The sequence below is a fragment of the Podarcis vaucheri genome (assembly GCF_965113315.1).
Source record: "Podarcis vaucheri genome assembly, chromosome: Z".
NCBI classification, from domain to species: Eukaryota; Metazoa; Chordata; class Lepidosauria; order Squamata; family Lacertidae; genus Podarcis; species Podarcis vaucheri.
Genome location: NC_138758.1, coordinates 27,056,175 through 27,074,645, shown reverse-complemented (window position 1 = coordinate 27,074,645; position 18,471 = coordinate 27,056,175). Strand labels below are relative to the sequence as shown.

General features: G+C 41.6%; 1 protein-coding gene across 1 annotated transcript in view; it reads left to right on the top strand.

The window, feature by feature from the left end:
- Positions 1–815: 815 nt before the first annotated feature.
- CAPN6 (calpain 6) overlaps positions 816–18,471 on the top strand; it is a 59,246-nt gene continuing 41,590 nt past the window's right edge. The window contains exons 1-3 of the mRNA XM_082208650.1: positions 816–1,163; positions 2,283–2,344; positions 8,781–8,954. Coding sequence (XP_082064776.1) covers positions 1,154–1,163; positions 2,283–2,344; positions 8,781–8,954 — 246 coding nt within the window. The 5' untranslated portion in view covers positions 816–1,153. The remainder of the gene's footprint in view (positions 1,164–2,282; positions 2,345–8,780; positions 8,955–18,471) is intronic.

Sequence of the window (18,471 nt, the reverse complement as noted above, 5' to 3'; positions counted from 1 at the left end):
AAATATCTATGATCAAGATCTGAGGGTCACTGTGTGCTGTATTTTTCTTATACACCAGCTGTTGCTGTTTTTCTGTACCTGTGCTTATAAAGCACGTGCCAGTGAAGAGGGCATTTTTCACGTGCTTAGTGTGAACAATAGGGAGCTGTTGTTGTTCTTCAGGGTCATCTCTCTCTCCTGAAGTTGTTTCTCATAGTGGAAAGTGGAGTCCGCCACCTCTGGTGTCAAGGCATGTGCATGAACCTTAAGACTCACCTCAAAGGCCAACAAATTTAGTATGGCATGAACTTGCCTTGGATGCACAAAGTGTTTTTGTAAATATATGCACCGCAGAGGGGACAGGTGGCAAACCCTGAGCTTAGAGGGAAATGAAATGCAAAAGGTACAGACAGCGGCAATTCAGTTTGAGCCAGAATAAGCACAGTGGCCCTTTACAACAGAAGTGGTGTGTGATAAAACAATCAGCCAGGTAATGCAGAGACTAGTTAACATCTAAAATGCAATTGGAAACTATTGTCTGGAAACTCAGTTGAGCTGAATATCTTGATTTACTTGTAATCCAGCAGTATCACATTTGTGGCTCCCTTTGAAATTCCTTGGTTCAAGGATGATCCTTAGAGTGTCCAGGTAGACTGAATTATTCAAAATATTGTCCTACTGTTTTCTGACTATTGTCATTTCTTATGTCAGATTTGTGTGTCTATTGATTCTTTTCCATAGGGACTGTCCTGTGTGCCCTAAGCAGAAAGCAGAAAGGCACTTCTTACAGGTTATGTATGCCACATGTCAGGCTATGTGATGAATAAGTGAATGAAGCCTCAGTGTTGCAGCTGATTTATTAGTTCTGTAGCAGTGGCACCTCAGTAATTTAAGAGACACTGTGCAGTGCATTGCCTGCTGTTTCATAGACTGCAGTTGCAGATACATGTTTTGAGCCATTGGTAATCTATTGCAAGGCAATAGGATTTCCCCTTGCATATATTGGTAATCAAAACAACAAACATTCCCCATGGTTTAAAATTGGCAGAAGACAGGGTAGACAGAGTGGAGCCACAATTCAGTGTAACAGTGGTAGTGTAATCCTTGGAATGAGCATTGGAGCTGTAATCTTTGGAATGAGTGCTACAAGCATGTCCCTATTTCTGTCCGCAAAATGTTGAAAGGTAGGTGCCCAGTTCAAGATGAAACTGAGTGTTTAATAGAAAGAGAGGGATCAATCTGTTTTCATCCAGGTTAATTTTGCATTTACTCATTCAAAAGTTCCATCTCATTTCTGCATGAAACCATACATAAAAAAAAATTCAACATAAAATTCATAGTTAAATGAATATTTTATCAGAAAACATAAATGCATATTTTGTTGCGGTGTGTACAGTTCTAAATACATTTTACCCTAAAATATGTACGTACTTTAAAGTGAATAGCAGTATTATCACTGGGGGTTTTTTTGTAGCTGAAAACTACTTTGCAAAAGTTGGAGGAGGACAAAATTCAAAGATAATTGCATTCTGATCTGCACATTTGCCCAGGAAAGGTAGAGATAAGGTTCAGATTCATTGGAATTCATGGCAGGCTTGTAGAACTTCCCGTCTCCATACCTTGAAGCATTTCACAGATAAAACTAGAGACACTTCTGTGCTTCTAACATAGAAATGATAGTTTGGAAGCAAACTTCCATACCTGCTTTCACACTCAGGGTCGTGTTCTGACTCCCTTCTCTGCCCTATTGCACTTGGGGTGCTTCAGGAATTCAGCATATGCATTTAAAAGTTAGTTTTCATGCTGCTTTTAATCATCATCACCAGTGCTTTTTTTCTGGGGAGACACGGGTACACATACTCCTAAACATTCTTTGAATCTAAGTTCAGCCTCACTGAGGGGCAGTCTTTCAATATGAGTAGGAAAATGAGAGTACTGTACCCCTAAACGTTTTTTTTTATATAAAAAAGCACTGATCATGACCATCACAGATTAGGCTGCAGTCATAGCCCCCAACGTGCCTGGGAGTAAGCCCAGTTGAATTTAGTGAGACTTACATATGAATAGAGATCGTTAGGAGTGCATTTTTAATACAGATACAGAAACAGGACAGAATGGACTCCTATGTGAGTGGACACAGGTGAAAGGGACGCAAAGCAGAAATAGATTGATCTGTCTATCCATCTATGACCAGCGATAGACATTTCTGTCAGTTTGGTTCTCTCAGCTCCTTTCCCCCCCAATATTACTTTAAGACCTATACATCTTTGCAACTATTGACAATTTTTATGTTTTATTTTTAGAAAGAAATTTAACAGGAATCGATCAGCAATCCAGCCAAATTTCTCCTGATAAACACATTCAGGTATGTAGTTTTGATTAATATACACATTTTTTGCAAGCAATTTTCTCTAATAGAATGCCTTTTGTATGTTGTTTTCACTAATATACCGTATTTTTCGCTTCATAAGGTGCACCTCACCATAGGGCGCACCTAGTTTTTAGAGGGGGAATTCAAGAAAAAAAAAATTATTTAAAGGGAGCGCTGAGCAGAACCTGTATGCATCCCAGGCTCTGCTCAGCGCTCTCTTTAATGAGCCACGTGGTATGTGTGTGTGTGTGGCTCTTGGGGGCTTTTGGCGCCGCTAAGGCAGAAGCTAAAACAGCTAGAGGGAGTGCTGCGCAGCACTTTCTCTAGCTGTTCTGGCTTCTGGGGTAGTCATCCCGCTGCCCTGCAGAGGCTTCGCGGGCTACCCCAGAGCTGCTCAGGAGCTTGTTGGGGCTGGCGGGGGAAGCCTGGGTCCCCCCCCCCAAGCCCCAAAGAGCAGCTCTGGGAGTATTCCCCACCTCCCGCAAAAGCCCACAGGAGCTGCAGGCTTTTCTACGAGGAGGGAGAAGGGACTGATGTGGCCAGTCACTCCCTTCTCCCTCCTGGGGAAAAGCCTGCAAGAGCCGTGCGGAGCTTGTGTGCGGCTCTTGGAGGCTTTTCCCACCTGCCTCCCCCCTGCATTCGCTCTATAAGCCGCACACACATTTCCCCCTTTTAGGAGGGAAAAAGTGTGTCTTATGGAGTGAAAAATATGGTAGAATCATAGAGTTATTCAATCACTGAATTCAATAGGGCTTACTTCTGAATGGACCTTGTTAGGTCTGCACTACAAGCCCAGAGTTTGGAATAGTCTAATTGTACCTATGTGGGTATATTGACTCTGCATTGGCATACTGAAAATGGTCATGGAATCATAGAATTGTAGAGATGGAAGGGACCCTGAGGATCATCTAGTCCAACCCCGTTGCAAGGCAGAAAAATGCAGCTGTCACATACAGGGACCAGCCTGCAACCTTGGTGTTATCAGCACCACACTCTAGCCAACTAAGCCGTTAAGAACACCTAATATATACCTTTTCGTGCATATTGTTTGGTTGAACAACTGTGCCACAACATTTAGAGAAGTGCAAATTTTGAAGGACTGATGGGTTTCATTTCACATATGGGTTGGAAAATTAGGCAGTTTCTAATTAAAATGCAAACAAAACTGGATTACTGGATAGCTCAGTTGATTAGAGCATGGTGCTGATAATGCGAAGGTTGCAGGTTTGATCCACATACGGAACAGCTGCATATTCAGGCATTGCTGGGGGTTAGATCCTCAGGGTCCCTTCCATCTCTACAATTCTATGATTCCATGACCATTTTCAGTATGCCTATGCAGAGTCAATATACCCACATAGGTACAATTAGACCATTCTAAACTCTGGGCTTGTAGTGCAGAGCTAACAAGGTCTATTCAGAAGTAAGCCCTATTGAGGGCTTACTCTCAGTTAAGTTGAACTAGGAGCCTTAATGGGTCTTACGTCACCCCTCTGTTTAGATGGTACTGCGTATTAATTCACTTAAGGGCAAAATATTGTTGAGCCAGTTCCGCTGCCTTTGGGCAGCCTTCTGGTCTTGTTGCTGAGTGGGGTTACGGATGTCCTCTCCAAAGTCCTAACCGGATGGCAGTGCTGACCAAGGGTGGGCAGTGCTAAACAGGGTGGCCAGATGCTAAACAGAACAGGGTTTCTTTACATCAGTTAGCTCTGTAAAAATTAGGGTTTCAGCAGATATAGCTCGACATACAAGGCACGCCTGCTGAAACCTTCGTTTCTGAGCAAGGTTTGAAGATGCCGATCCCTTTTAGGTCCAGCCACACGAAAGCTGAAACTTGCAGAACCGGCATTTTTTAAAGGTCCCTTTCCTGCCTCTCTCCAAAAGACAATTTAGGGACACATCAATTTGGGCAGTGGCACTGTCAGGGCAGGACTCTGGGGCAAATGTCCAAGCCCCGCTCGGCAGAATGAGCAGAAGAGCTAATAAATATAGCAGAACTGGCTCATCACATTCTGCAGTAAGTGAAGTAATGCACATTACCATCTAAATGGTGTGGGGGGCTGTAAGAGAGTATAAAATCACCTGACTGTTGTATTTCCTGACTTTGCTGCCTACCTGGGACAACCAAACAAAGTGAACAGAACTTCTACATGAGCTTCATGGCAGGTAGGACACCCTTGCTTACCGGGCAGGAAACAGGCAAAATGGTGGGGAGATTGGTTTCACCAGCACATATGCACTACACCGATCAGGCAATCCCAGCAGATGCATTTACACTTAACGGAACACACCACCACCTCTGACCTCCCCATCTGCCTCCCAGTAAGCAACAGTGACCTACACACCAAGACACTTTTTGGCCTTTCTGTATTTTGAGAGGCTGCCCCTGGTAAATTGAAATAGTTGGAGCGTATCTACTTTGTTTTGCGAGTCCCAAGCAGGTGACAATATCAGGAAATTGGCTCTCCTCCTACGTTCCTGGTGAGAGGTCCATGCAGCTTGATGGGCCAGGCATTTTGCAAAACTGAATGGGGGAAAGTAGCTTCCCAGGGCAACTGCTGAACCATAGTTTGATTCACTCAACCAATTCTATTCATGGGGATTAACTCTGCATGTTTTCACACAATTCAAAATTAAGTCATGCCAAGGCGTCAGGTATGCTCTTGATTCCAAAGGAAGTCTGAGTCATTCAGAAGATACAAGGGTTGCCAATTTTTCAACTGGCCACTATAACTTTGCCATTCAGAAAAGTGCTCAGTATGCAAGGATTAGCCCATGATTATCTTTCATTGCATGGATTTAAATACTATCACCTGCTAATTCCTGCATACTAAGCTGCTATTAAAGGCTGAGCTATGTGAACAAGTCGAAAAGTTGGCAACCTTAGAAATCATAGTTCCTTGTGGTTCATACACTGTGCACAGTGTATGAACTGCAACCCCCTGGAGCCAATTTTGTGGATGGAAGAGTTCTCAGGGTTGTAAACAGCTGGATGGAGAGTTCTGAAGGCATCACGCAAAAACAAACAACTTCCATCATACATTATGTGCCATTTAACAGGGTTACTTACTGCATAACTAAAAATAAATCACATAACTAAAAATAGGATCATATATAGATGAATGGGGCAGTTGCTGTAGAGCTGGACTAGCTGGGGCCACTCGCATGTGTGTGTGAATGGGGGGAAAGGACCAGCCAGTTTCCTACAACAGCCTGCCCAAAGCCTATAGAAACCCACCAGCAGCACTCGAATGCAATAGCCCTGTCTCCTACTGTTGTTCCCCATTGACTGCTATGAAGAGGCATAGTGGCTCTAATCGCAGAGGTAGCATAATAACCATGATTGCAACTGACCATTCTGACCTTAATTTATTTTAAAGCTCTAAGTAGGTAGCCAGCATCACCACATGTTGCGGTAGCAAATTTCATCGCTTTAACTACACATTGTGTAAAGAAGTACATCCTTTTATCTGCCCTGAATCTGCCCCAAACCTAGAGTGTTTGCCAAAAGGCTGGGGGGGGGGTTCATTTTATGGCAACTCAGCGTGTTCCAGCCAATCTTGGTTTAAAAGCCTCCTTCAGGGGGCTACAAAAAATAAAGTCCATAAATCACAGATACACAGCAATTAAAAACAAACAGCATTACTGACTGATTTCATCAAGCCGTAACTGTACTTAGATTAAAAAGCAGCCTGTAGAGATCTTTTTAAAATGTATCTTCCATTAAACTGAAGACCGAAATTAAAAACCAGCAGATTATATGTTTTTGATGGCATTAGTCATGGTGAGTTTATTTATATACCACATTTACTCCAAATACCATTTGGACTCAAAGCAGTGCACAGGGGGGAAACCCACTTAAATGCAATTGTATGACGATCATAATATATAATAAATATGATAATATTATTGCAGCACTCACAACTGAACAACCAACATTTCGTAATGTGTGTGTTTGAGTGTGCATGAGAGCATTATGTTGACCAATATGTTTGTTAACAATTAGGTCCCCAACCCTGGTTCTGTGTGAGAGAGTGAGAAACTTCTCCACACCCGCTTTCTCTGAACTAGGAATGGGGGAGAGTGGGGTCCTTCCAAATGTTGTGGAACTACAACTCACATCAGCCACAGCCAGCATGACCAATAGCACGGAAAGATGGAAGCTCTATTCCAGCAATATTTTGAGGGCTGCAGCTTCTCCATTCCTGCTTTACTATAGGATGCATAATTTTATAAGCATCCATCTTTCCCCCTTACTCATCTCCTCCAACCTCCAGGTTTAAAAAGCCCCAAATGTTGTACCAGTCCCTCCTCTGGGTGACATTACACGGCTCAGGACAGTAATGTGCTCCTATATGCCGTTACGCGTATGAATGAGCTGGCTGATGGGCCACTCTAAGTGAGGCCTTCAGATCCGTGCAGCGGATATCTGTAAAGCCGTGTTTCATTAATGCATTGTCTTGCAAAGGTTCTGCGGAGGTGGAATAAGATAATCAGGGTAGATCTTTTTACACAGCACAGAAGATTAGTACAAGGTTATAACCTTGTGATAAACGTTTGTGGGCAGCAGATGCTTCTGTTGATTACGTTTCTACTCTAATTATGGAAGGAAGAGCCCCTCTCCCATTGTGATAGTTGTGGTGGTGATTAACTCATACAGAATCACATCCTCTCCTCCCTCCCCCCCAACCGCCACCCCACAAAGTCACACCTTATTTTTCCCTGCAGCCTTAACTTGTTAGATCACATTTTTATAATATGCACTGAACCATGATGTTGTCGGAAAACCTCAGGAGATTCCTAATCAGTGTTGTGTACTGAAAGCAGAAAAGGGGGTGTGGGGTGATGACCATTAAAATCCGACCTGTGTGAATTGCGGCACAGCAGTTTGCAGACATATGGAGAGAATATTTCCCTTGAGCTGATTTAGGCTGGGACATGTTCATAAAACGCATTTGCAGTTTATCCACTGCAGTGTTTTGGGTTTTTTTTTAAATCAGAATATGCCAATGAGTTGTATCACAAACTAACGATCTCCATCCTACCCAAGAAGACAATGTATTTTTGGTCCACGTCCAGTCTTTATACCCCCACCTCAAATTTGCAGTGCTTCTGTGTGTGAGAGAGGACAAAAAGAATCTTGTGGAACCTTAAATTAATCTATTTGTTATAGTGTAAGCTTTGTGGTTATCGTAAGATTCATGAAGTGAGATCTTCAGTGAGGCAAGCCGCTTCATACTGAGTCAGACCATTGCTCCATCTAGCGCAATATTGTTTACACTGACTGGCAACAGCTCTCCAGGGTTTCAGGCAGGAATATTGTCCTACCTGAAACTGCCGGGGATCAAACTAGGGACTTTCGGCATGCCAGGCCCTTCTGCTTTCTGTTCTTGTAATGTGTTCCAAAGGATGAATTTTGTTTTAAATTTCGTTTAGCAAAATAGCTTACATGAGTTTAATACCTTTATTAAAAATAACCTAAAAACCAAAAAACTTTAAAAGCAGCAGACAACACTATTAAAAAAAATACTTAAAATCAACTGTTTTAGAAACAAATATGAACAATAAAATTATATGCCTGGCTTAGTTGGACAGCTCAGTTGGTTAAAGCATGGTGCTGATAATTCCAGTGTTGTGGGTTTGAGCCCCGTATGGGACAACTGTATATTCCTGCATTCCAGGGAGTTGGATCTTCAGGGTCCCTTCCAACTATTCAATTCTCTGATTCTATGATTCAGCTGGCCTAAACAACAACAGAAAACAATGCAATGAAGATGCCTGCCTAATATTAACATTAATTATACATTGAACAAGGTAATCATGGCACGGAAATCATTTCACCATGGTGTGATCCTAAAAAGTTGTGGGTTGCATGTGAATGATGCAATAATAAGGTTCAGGGCCAGCTGCTTTTCTGGGAGGGTGTCAATCCCATTAGAAAGGCCCATGGGCACCCAGTTGCATGGTCCAAAAAAAGTACTGCATTATTCACAAAGAGTCAGCGGTTATGCTGAATTTTTCTCCAGATAAGCAGTGTTCATATCGCTACAATCTCTGTTTAAAGGGACAAGGCAGAAAATGACGGGGAGAGACTTTAGATTATATTTGCGAAGAATCAGAGTAGACTATACTGGCTCAGAGCAGAATGAAGTTGGTGGGCAGCACCTCAACATTTGCCCCAATGGATCAGTCCCCACTGGCATCCTTCATGAAAGAGAGAGAATGCCACAAGTATTTAGGCACATAGCTCTTTATTACTCTTCAGCCCATCAATTCTGCCATACCTGTACCCTTCTTTTAATTTGCAATCCATCATTTGTAAAGATGATCGGCCTTGCCTTGGATTTGCTTCTTGCTGCTCATGTCTTAGACTGATATGTTGGTTAAACAGTTTTTACAAAACGATTTGTCTTCATCTGGCTTTAGACAGATCGCCATGCGTTCTACAACGGCAAAACCCTTCAAGGACCAAAATTACTTCGAACTCAAGCGGCAATGCCTTGAAGAAGGCAAGCTCTTTGAAGACCCTGAATTTCCAGCTTGCGATGCATCTCTCTTCTACAACACTCCTCCACAGGGGAGAGTGGAATGGAAACGCCCACAGGTATTTGTGAAGTACCTATTCTACTTGAGTATGATTATCTCTATTGTTTCTCACCTCTTAATGGCCTGGCTTTGGCATAATGTATATCAGTTTATTGAGACAAGCTGTGCCCAAGCCTTGTTTACCACCTCTTCCTTGCTCCCTCTTGGTGTGCACCAGATTTCCTGGGTTAACCAACAGTTGTCCCCTGTTATGTCTGAACCAGGAATCTATGGTTACCAGGATCACGTTGGGTGAAATTGCATTCAGATATAAGTTTCCCCAATCCCAGTAACCTCAGTTTCCCAGTTCTAATGAAGCAGGAATCCATGATTAATTAACCCATGAAGTCTTCAACTGTGGCATGTTGTGACAGGAGGAGGAAAGAGAGGGACTGTGTGGACAAGGCTTGGGCATATTGTGGCTTAATAGGATGAGATATGTTAGATCTGCACAGGCCCAATAAATGTTTGTTCTTCTTTTCCAAGAGGTGGAAGAGAGTATGGATTAATTCAAGCCAGATTTGAGTCAGGAACAGTTTTTCATGATTGGAGTCACTGCAGGGATATGTTAGGTGCTGGTAAAGGAGGGCTGATTTTGACCATGTGCAGAGGGCCTTTTATTGTTCTCCACCAGGACCTGACCTGAGACACTAGCCTTGGGGATGCCTGTATAAAACTATCTACTCAACAATCCTCAGCTGAAACAAATAATAAAAATGTTTCATCTTCATTTTTAAAGTTGGCATCATTGACCCGCATGGCCAATGTTGCTTTAATAGTGTGTGGGGTTGTTTTTGTTTGAGAGCGGGGAGTTATTCATGGGGAAATTACATCAGGATTCAGCAAATCAGTACGATTCAATTAATCATCTTAAATGATTGAGATACATCATGTGTGCAAATTGTGCCCCCTGTGATTGCACAACTTTCTCCTCCACGAAACAAATGATGTAGCCCTAATCTTGAAAATGTTTAAGGGAAAAAGCTTTAGATGTTTTTTATTTCTGTCCACTTTTAAATGCTGAAGCTTTTTATTAAATGCTTTTATTCATTGCCCTTGTATTAATTACTGCCACTCAATTTTTAGAGGGTATGTTTGTTTTAACTGGATAATTTATTATTACTACTGCTTCCGTCACCCTAGAAGGGCAATTGTGCTGTAATCCAAAGGCAAGGCTCATTGGCATAGTGCCTATACATGCAATGGTGCCCTTGATGGCTACCCCTGGTATCTACAAAGCCTCCGAGCCACCCCTACACTGCCCCATTAAGCATTAAGTTGTGGAGGTGGTTACATCCCCCCCCTTATTAAAAGGCAAGGGGGCAGCAGTGGGGTGCTGTAGGTGGGCTTTTCTGAGTGCACTGATTTCTTATTTAGTATTGACTAGGCGAGAGCCTAAAGCGAAACACCTTACTTGTTTTATATTTAAAGTTTTATTGCTCTTGTCGCTTCCAAAGTTGTTTGCTTTAGTCACATTTGTTTGTATTTATGATTCTTAGTTGTAACAAACCACAATATAGCCAATTATTGGTAATATTGATTGTCTTATAAATTAGTTACTGTACATCTGTGGTAGTTGAAGGTTTTTGCATATTTTGGAGGTATCTATATATAAACAATTTATACTATGAAATTCCTTCACCCTTGTATTTTCAGTAGTAAGAATGCCTAAAAATATTTTTCATGCAATATTCTTTTCCTGTATATTCTTTTTTTTTTTAGTTACAAGATTAGATCAGAACATATATTTATTTTTGCATACATTTATCTTTTGAATAAATGTGCAATTACTGTTTTGAATTTTATTGTGTCCTTCATGGGTTGTGCAAACCGCTTTTCTGAATAATGCTTTTTATAGCGTAGTGGCTGCTTGGGATGAGTTTATAGAACCAAGTGGGACAGTGTCCTGAAAAAGTTGGGGAACCACTAGCATAGATCATGGACTGATCCCAGTATATTTTGATGTAGGTGAAATACAATTTCACACACAGGTTAAAATTGGGCCGTGTTTCAGAATTCAAATTAAAAACTATTTTCACATATTCCTTTTTGAAACTTCAAACCACAAACCAGGCAGTGAATTTCGAGTCCAAGCTGTAGCGATGTTGCTGATGTTAATAATGTATTGGTTTGTTAAGCCAATCTGGTTTGACAAGACAAAATCAGGGCTTGCACGACTCTCTTTTATCATGGACCAAAACTGTATTTAAACTTGGATGTAAAATGACATTGATTTCAATTCCGATCTGTATTTGTCACACTCCGTACTGTTTCCATTCTGTAGCTCTTATCATTTTGGCTCAGCTCTAGTTTGACATTTATTTATTTATATTTATTTAATAGAATTAATATGCTACTTAACATGTTATTTACTTGTAAGTGGTTTGCATAACATATACTCTAATTACTGGTACGATCAGATGTTAAATACAAGGTCACTTAAAAAATGCTTATAAATAAAACCAGCACTAAAAAAAGCACGTTCTAAAATAATATTGCATGTGAAATTTACATAACTTGCTTAAACAACTTTTTCTTTAGCAGAAGCTGAAAACAAAGAGCAGCGTCCTAATATTTCTGATAAGGGGAACATTTTTGCACTTATTTAGCAAATGTCTTTGACTGCGCAGGATGGATGTTGTTAAAACAGTCTGCGTGTATTCATTTACTATGATTCTGTTCCCCCTCCTTTTCTCCCAGGCTGCCTTCCTCTCAGTTCCCTCCTCAGAACATAGCTGTCAATGTTTCCCTTTTTTTAAGCGAAATTCCATTATTCCGAATAGGATTCCTCGCAAGAAAAGGGAAAAGTTGACAGCTATGCCTCAGATTCATTATTGGTCTGCATCAGGAGTGTGGCATCTTTCTTAGCTCAAAAGTCACATTGCCTCAAGGGAAGCCTTCTTGGGGCTTCATGCCCAGGGGTGGAGAGGGCCAAAGCCAAAAACGGCAAAGAAACAAACGTAACTCATATCTTTCTACAAACAGACTCATTTCAGCCATGAAAACAAACTAGGGGGAGGCGGGACACATTGATGCAAGGGACACATTGATACACCAACAATATTTCAATATCGAGAAACGTTATTCGTGTCATAACATCAATAAAACGTGTCTATACATGTGTGAGTACAACAGTTGCGACCATGCCACCCGCCAGTTCCCTGTTGGCATTTGACGGGAGTAGGTGTGTTTTTAGTGCAGCTAACTGAAAAATTACGTGAAATGTAAAAGTGTTCCAATGCTGTTTTATGTTGTTTTGTTAAGATTTAAAAATACCAAAGGTAAGTTATCCCACTCAGTAATCAGGATTACATGTAAGTGTAAGTAAGTTCAGTGGTTTTATTAATAACTTTTAGTTTTCTGAAAACGTCTGTTGGGGCACTTTGATACACTAAGACACAGGGCACATTGATACGTATAAAAGTGCCCCGCTAGTGTACAATAGTGCCCCAATATACAAGTTTACATGGAGTCTCTAAACTGATTTCCTACTCATGAAATTTGAAAAGAAAAAAAACCGTTGTTTACTACATGGCCAAAGTCATTTCTAAATATCTGATTATCAAGTGTCATATCTCCGGGGGAAAACAGGATCTTGTATGTTTGTCTTCCCCATTGTAGAAGATAAGGCAAGCATTGATTTCAAGGATGTTGTTTTGCAGTTGCCAAAACCAAATTTCTCAAAGGGTGCATCTCAAACATTATCTCTTTAAACTTTTTCTTTTGACTTCAGTGGATATAATGTGCAATAGAAGCTAAACGTTAAGTAATTATCTTATTTTTTATAAGCATTTTGTTTAAATTACTATTTTTTTACTACCTAACATGAGTTCTTGTACTTTCTAAAGTTTTTCCAAAGTTTTTTTTTTATTAAATTGGATAGGATGTTTGAGGAAAGATTAATAAAAGTTTTGATGTTTTGCTAAGAAAACCTGCCATAAAGTCTATATATGTGACTGTTAGTTTTGATACGTAATTTAGATTTTAAGTAACAAATTGTAAGGCTGATTATGATCTCTAGATAAAAATTGGTTTTTTCATTATTTTTTTCTAAATAATTACCATTCTCATACAATTTACGTTTTGTATCAAAGTGCCCCATCCACTGTATCAAAGTGCCCTGTAGGTGGGGCAGAATGATACAAAACCCATTTTTTTTACTCAAGTCATTATATTTCCATTATCTTCTAACTTCTTTTGATTGCTATTATAATATTGATTAGTTATGCCGTGCATAAAGCAATTTTTTTTATTTGACTCATTTTGGTACATAAAATAGGAGATGAAATTTTTCTGCATCAGTCTGCCCCACTTCCCTCTATGCACAAACACATACATCTCCACCCACGTAAGCAAGAGGCATCACTATCACAGTTCAAGGACAAATTCTAGCCAGGCAAAAGCACTTGAGGAAGATCTGAAGCAGGGCTAGTGAAGAGGGGGATGTGCAGAGAGTCCCAAGACCAGACAGAAAGAAAGATGGAGGGCTGCCTTTGGCCTCAAGGACTTAAACTGACACCCCCCTTTCAAGTGAGGTTCTGAGATGGCTACTGAGAGACTCTTCTTTTTTCTTTGCTGTGATTAAAGTAAAGGTAAAGGGACCCCTGACCATTAGGTCCAATTGTGGGCGTGCTCATTTCGCTTTATTGGCCGAGGGAGCCGGCATACAGCTTCTGGGTCATGTGGCCAGCATTACTAAGCCGCTTCTGGTGAACCAGAGCAGCGCATGGAAACACTGTTTACCTTCCCGCCGGAGCAGTACCTATGTATCTACTTACACTTTGACGTGCTTTCAAACTGCTAGGTTGGCAGGAGCAGGAACCGTGCAACGGGAGCTCACCCTGTTGCGGGGATTCGAACTGCCGACCTTCTGATTGGCAAGTCCTAGGTTCTGTGGTTTAACCCACAGCGCCACCAGAGACAAATTTTTAAATGGGGGGTTGCTCAGAGGATGTCTTTCATTTCATTTTATTAAAATGCAAAAGGATCTCTCTTGATATAATCATCATCATCTGTATTTTGTTTAGATGTTACTGTGTTAGGATTTTAGTTGCGTGCTGGGTTGTTTATATTCTCATTTAGTTTTGTTATGGCATTCAGGCAAAACAGTATGATTGTTAAAGCTATCTTGAGAATAGGAACTAGGAAATCAGGGCAAGCAGTCCCCCCACCCAAGATTTCCACTCCTTTGTTTTCCATGCTGTTGTTCTGCTTTGTGTTCTTCTCCTCCTCAATGTGGGCTGAATGAGAACATGCAAGTTTGAATTGGGAGGCAGAGAAATTCAGACAGAGAATGGCAAGGTTTTGAGCTGTGAGTTTGCCTGAAGTAGAAGCAGCTTGGAGTAGGGAGCCTTGGGGACCCATCCTGTTGCTTTTCATGGGGTGGGAATCTTGCAGAACCTGCAGTTCTGCTGTCTACTGTTGGAGGTTGTTTGCTTCCACTATGCTCTGCTTGCATATTTATTATTATTATTATTATTATTATTATTATTATGTAAATAAATAAATAATTTTATTTATACATCGCCCTCCCCAGCCAAGGCCAGGCTCAGGGCAGCTAACAACCAATAATAAAAACAAGTTGTTTGAAATACAACTTAAAAAACAAGATTAAAATAAAACATTAAAATGCGGCCTCATCACAGGAGGAGAAAGGAAAAAAGAAAGAGGGGGAGGGAATCAAATTGATTCTAAGCCAAAGGCCAGGCAGAACAACTCTGTCTTACAGGCCCTGCGGAAAGAAATCAGATCCCGCAGGGCCCTGGCGTCATGAGACAGAGCGTTCCACCAGGCTGGAGCCAGTGTTGAAAAGGCCCTGGCTTTGGTTGAGGCTAATCTGATTTCCTTAGGGCCTGGGACCTAGGGGGTGTTGCCATTTATGGACCATAAGGTCCTCCGTGGGGCATACCGGGAGAGGTGGTCCCGTAGGTACGAGGGTCCTAGGCTGTGTATTGTTGCAGGTTTAGGGGGTCAATCTGAGTCCCTTCCAGTTCTTGGGGTCCTGTATTAAAATCTAATGGAGGATTCTATTGTTGAACTAATCAGACAAGTTCCTTTGTGAGATAACCTGTAGCTGACCACTTAAGTGTTCTTATTGGCATCCCAAAAGAATGAGTTGGGTTGCCAGAGCTACAACCAAGTGATGGTGCCCTTCTGGCTAATGGGTGGATCTTCCAACCTCCTCACCTGGCTGGTACGTAGAAGGGCAATAGGCAGAAAGCAGTGTTCGTGAGCTGAGTGAGAAGAGTGGGCAGAAGCTAGAGAGTCAGAGACACGTTTGGGGCTCCCCTGGAAACCTAATGGGGAAGCAAGATCTGTTAGGGTGCTAATGCGGGTTAGGCTCAGGTTGTATATATGCATATATAAACCATATGCCCTAAAGGCACCACAGTTTCTGTTGCCCCTCATTCCAAGGAAGCCTGGAACCCCTGGAATCTATCACTGCTCAGAGATTGGGTTGGGGTGTAACATCACTGTATACATAAACTATATTCCAGTGCTCTCTCACACAGAGGAAGCTAAATTCTGTAGGGTTTGACCAAGTCTTCTCATTACTCAAGGAAGTGAACATGTTTTAGAATGAAGAAGCAAAGTGTTCCTGTGGCAGGGAGCTTGAAGCAACTTGAACAGAGTACCTGTTTCTAAATGAAGGGCAAGCCTCTGTTGCGGCATTGGAGAGAGTTCAGGAATCTTATTAATATGGATCTCAGGCCAGCTTCCTTTCAACACTGGGAGATACTTGCTAGATTATTGTTATTATTTTGTTAATGTGAACCTGCAAAGTGGGAGAATGGAAACAGCATTTTGCAAATTATGAATCAAATATTGTCATGTTGTTCCAGCCTCTGAATTCTGGAAACATCTTTTTGAACATGGGTGTGTTCCAATTTGAAATGCCTTTCAAGTGCTGGAGTAGAACTGGCTCTCAGTCATTGAATTGCTAAATAGTTTTATGAACGGAAGAGATCTATCTAAAACCTTCTGCCATTCATATCTTTAAAATCATGTTTAGGGAAGTTTTTAATGTTTGATCTTTTACTGTGTTTTTTAAAATCCTGTTGGAAGCTGCCCAGAGCGGCTGGGGAGGCCTGGCCAGATGGGTGGGTATAAGTAATAAGTTGTTGTTGTTGTTGTTGTTGTTGTTGTTTATTATAATAACCCCAAAATAGACACAAATACCTCAGTTGGCATCAACTCGCAGTGACTAAATCAATTGCTAATGAAGTGGTACCTTGGTTTACGAACTTCATTGGTTCCAGAAGTCCGTTCTTAAACCAAAACTGTTCTTAAACCGAGGCACGCTTTCCCTAATGAGTCCTCCTGCCGCTAGTGTCCTTCCACCGTTTGGATTCTGTTCTTAGACCGAGGTAAAGTTTTCAAACCAAGACACTATTTCCGGTTTTGCGAAGTTTGTAAACCAAATCGTTCTTAAACTGGACTGTTCTTAAACCGAGGTACCACTGTAGATAAAATAACCCTGTTCTGCTCTAAAACTTCTCCCATTTCTTCAGAGATAATGTTTGATTCTCAAATGCCATCACTCAAATAAATAGTAATAAATTATTATTAGAAAATTAGTAGTATGTGAGATTATTAGCCTCTCACAGAGCAAGTGACACATTTCTATAAAATCTTTTAAAAAGACTTTTAATGGAACAATCAGACATGGAAGAGTACTCTGTCATCATACAACAATATTATTTTCTTCTTCCTCATAACCATCAATCTTCATTGATCCTTAGCTCTATATTGCTGCTATGCTGAAACAGATATTCCAGGTTGCTCTTACACTTGGATAGGCTGTCCCTAGACAGGAAGGTGTTAAACGCATGTGGTGGCTTAAAAATAAACCAGGAAGGTTGGCTTATCTTGCAGAGATGCATATGGCATACAAAAGGAAGCTGGTAAGACACGTTGCCATAGCAACTGCATCTTCAGTGGCAGCAGCAGGCCACAAATATGCAGCTGTAATGTAGTCAAATTGCTAGCTGCGTGTGTGCGTTTGTGTGCGTGTGTATGCAGGGTGTGTGTATACATATACATATATATACATATACATATATATACATGCGCGTGCACACACACACATACGTGTGTGTGTGTGTGTGTGTGTATGGGAGGGGGGTGTAACAAAGCAATCACAGCCTTACCTCCTACCAAACATAGCTTTAACCTTAGTAGTCTCAATATCATTTAAAGCAAAGAGTACAAAATTGTATTTTGTATGTACAAAATTGTATGCCACAAAAAAGAATCTGCATTTTGTGGGAAATAAATAAAATGACTAAAGCAAGGTGGAGGAACCTTCAAGCCTAATCCTCAGAACATTCCCCTCTCCAGGCTGTACACCTCATTGGTCCTGATCATGACTCTTGCCTGCCTGGATAAAGGCTAGAGAGCAGTGCGAGTGTTTTTGTGTGAGCACATGCTGTATAAAGGTAAAATTCACATTTGTTGCTTTGCCCAGTTTTGCCTCCGGCCTCACCCACTGCTGGCATTTGGCCCTCAGAAGGTTGCCCAGATGGGAATGTGGCCCTCAGAGTTGAAAAGGTCACTGATCTCTGAATTTAAGGCTCCTGTGAATGCAAGGTATGTTCCTGCTCTTCTGACTTCATTCACACCCTTCTATTCAAGCTCAGCTGTGGTCAGCAGCAGAGAAGTACTGACGGAGAAATAGCAGTTTAAAGTACAGTGGTACCTCTGGATACGCACACCTCTGGTTGCGTATCCTTCAGGTTACGCATGCGGCAAACCCAGAAGTGACAAAGTTTCAGTACAGAAAGAAGGGAGTCGGGGCAGGCTCTGCTGTGTTGGCTTTTTGGTGGTGTCTTCTGTGTTGTACCCATATTTGCTATTTCTCTTTGTTAAAACAAAAGCAGCAGCAACAACACAACTTCCCAATCTATTCAGACCACTCCCACAGCTTTCTAATATCAGTCTTCTTGCCCTTTTAGCTCCCATGCCATAGCCAGTGAAGTTGTACAACCTGCTTTCTCTTTTGAATCCCTGCCCAACCCTGACTTCATGCAAATCCAGGATTATGATTTACTACTACAGAGCCTCCCACGGAGACTGTGTGATGAAAGCCTTACCCATTTATATGTATAAAAAGGTAAAGGACCCCTGACAGTTGAGTCCAGTCACGAACGACTATGGGGTTGCGGCGCTCATCTCGCTTTACTGGCCACAGACAGTTTTTCCGGGTCATGTGGCCAGCATGATTAAGCCACTTCTGGCGAAACCAGAGCAGTGCACGGAAACGCCATTTACCTTCCCGCCGGAGTGGTGCCTATTTGTCTACTTGCACTTTGACATGCTGTCGAACTTCTAGGTTGGCAGGAGCAGGGACCGAGCAATGGGAGCTCACCCCATCACGGGGATTCGAACCGCCAACCTTCCATTCGGCAAGCCCTAGGCTCTGTGGTTTAACCCACAGCACCACCCGCGTCCCTTTATATGTATAGGAAGATATTAATAGAAGTTGGAAGCTGTTTTTACTCTAAAGATATATTTGCTTGTCTTGGACTTTGCATTCT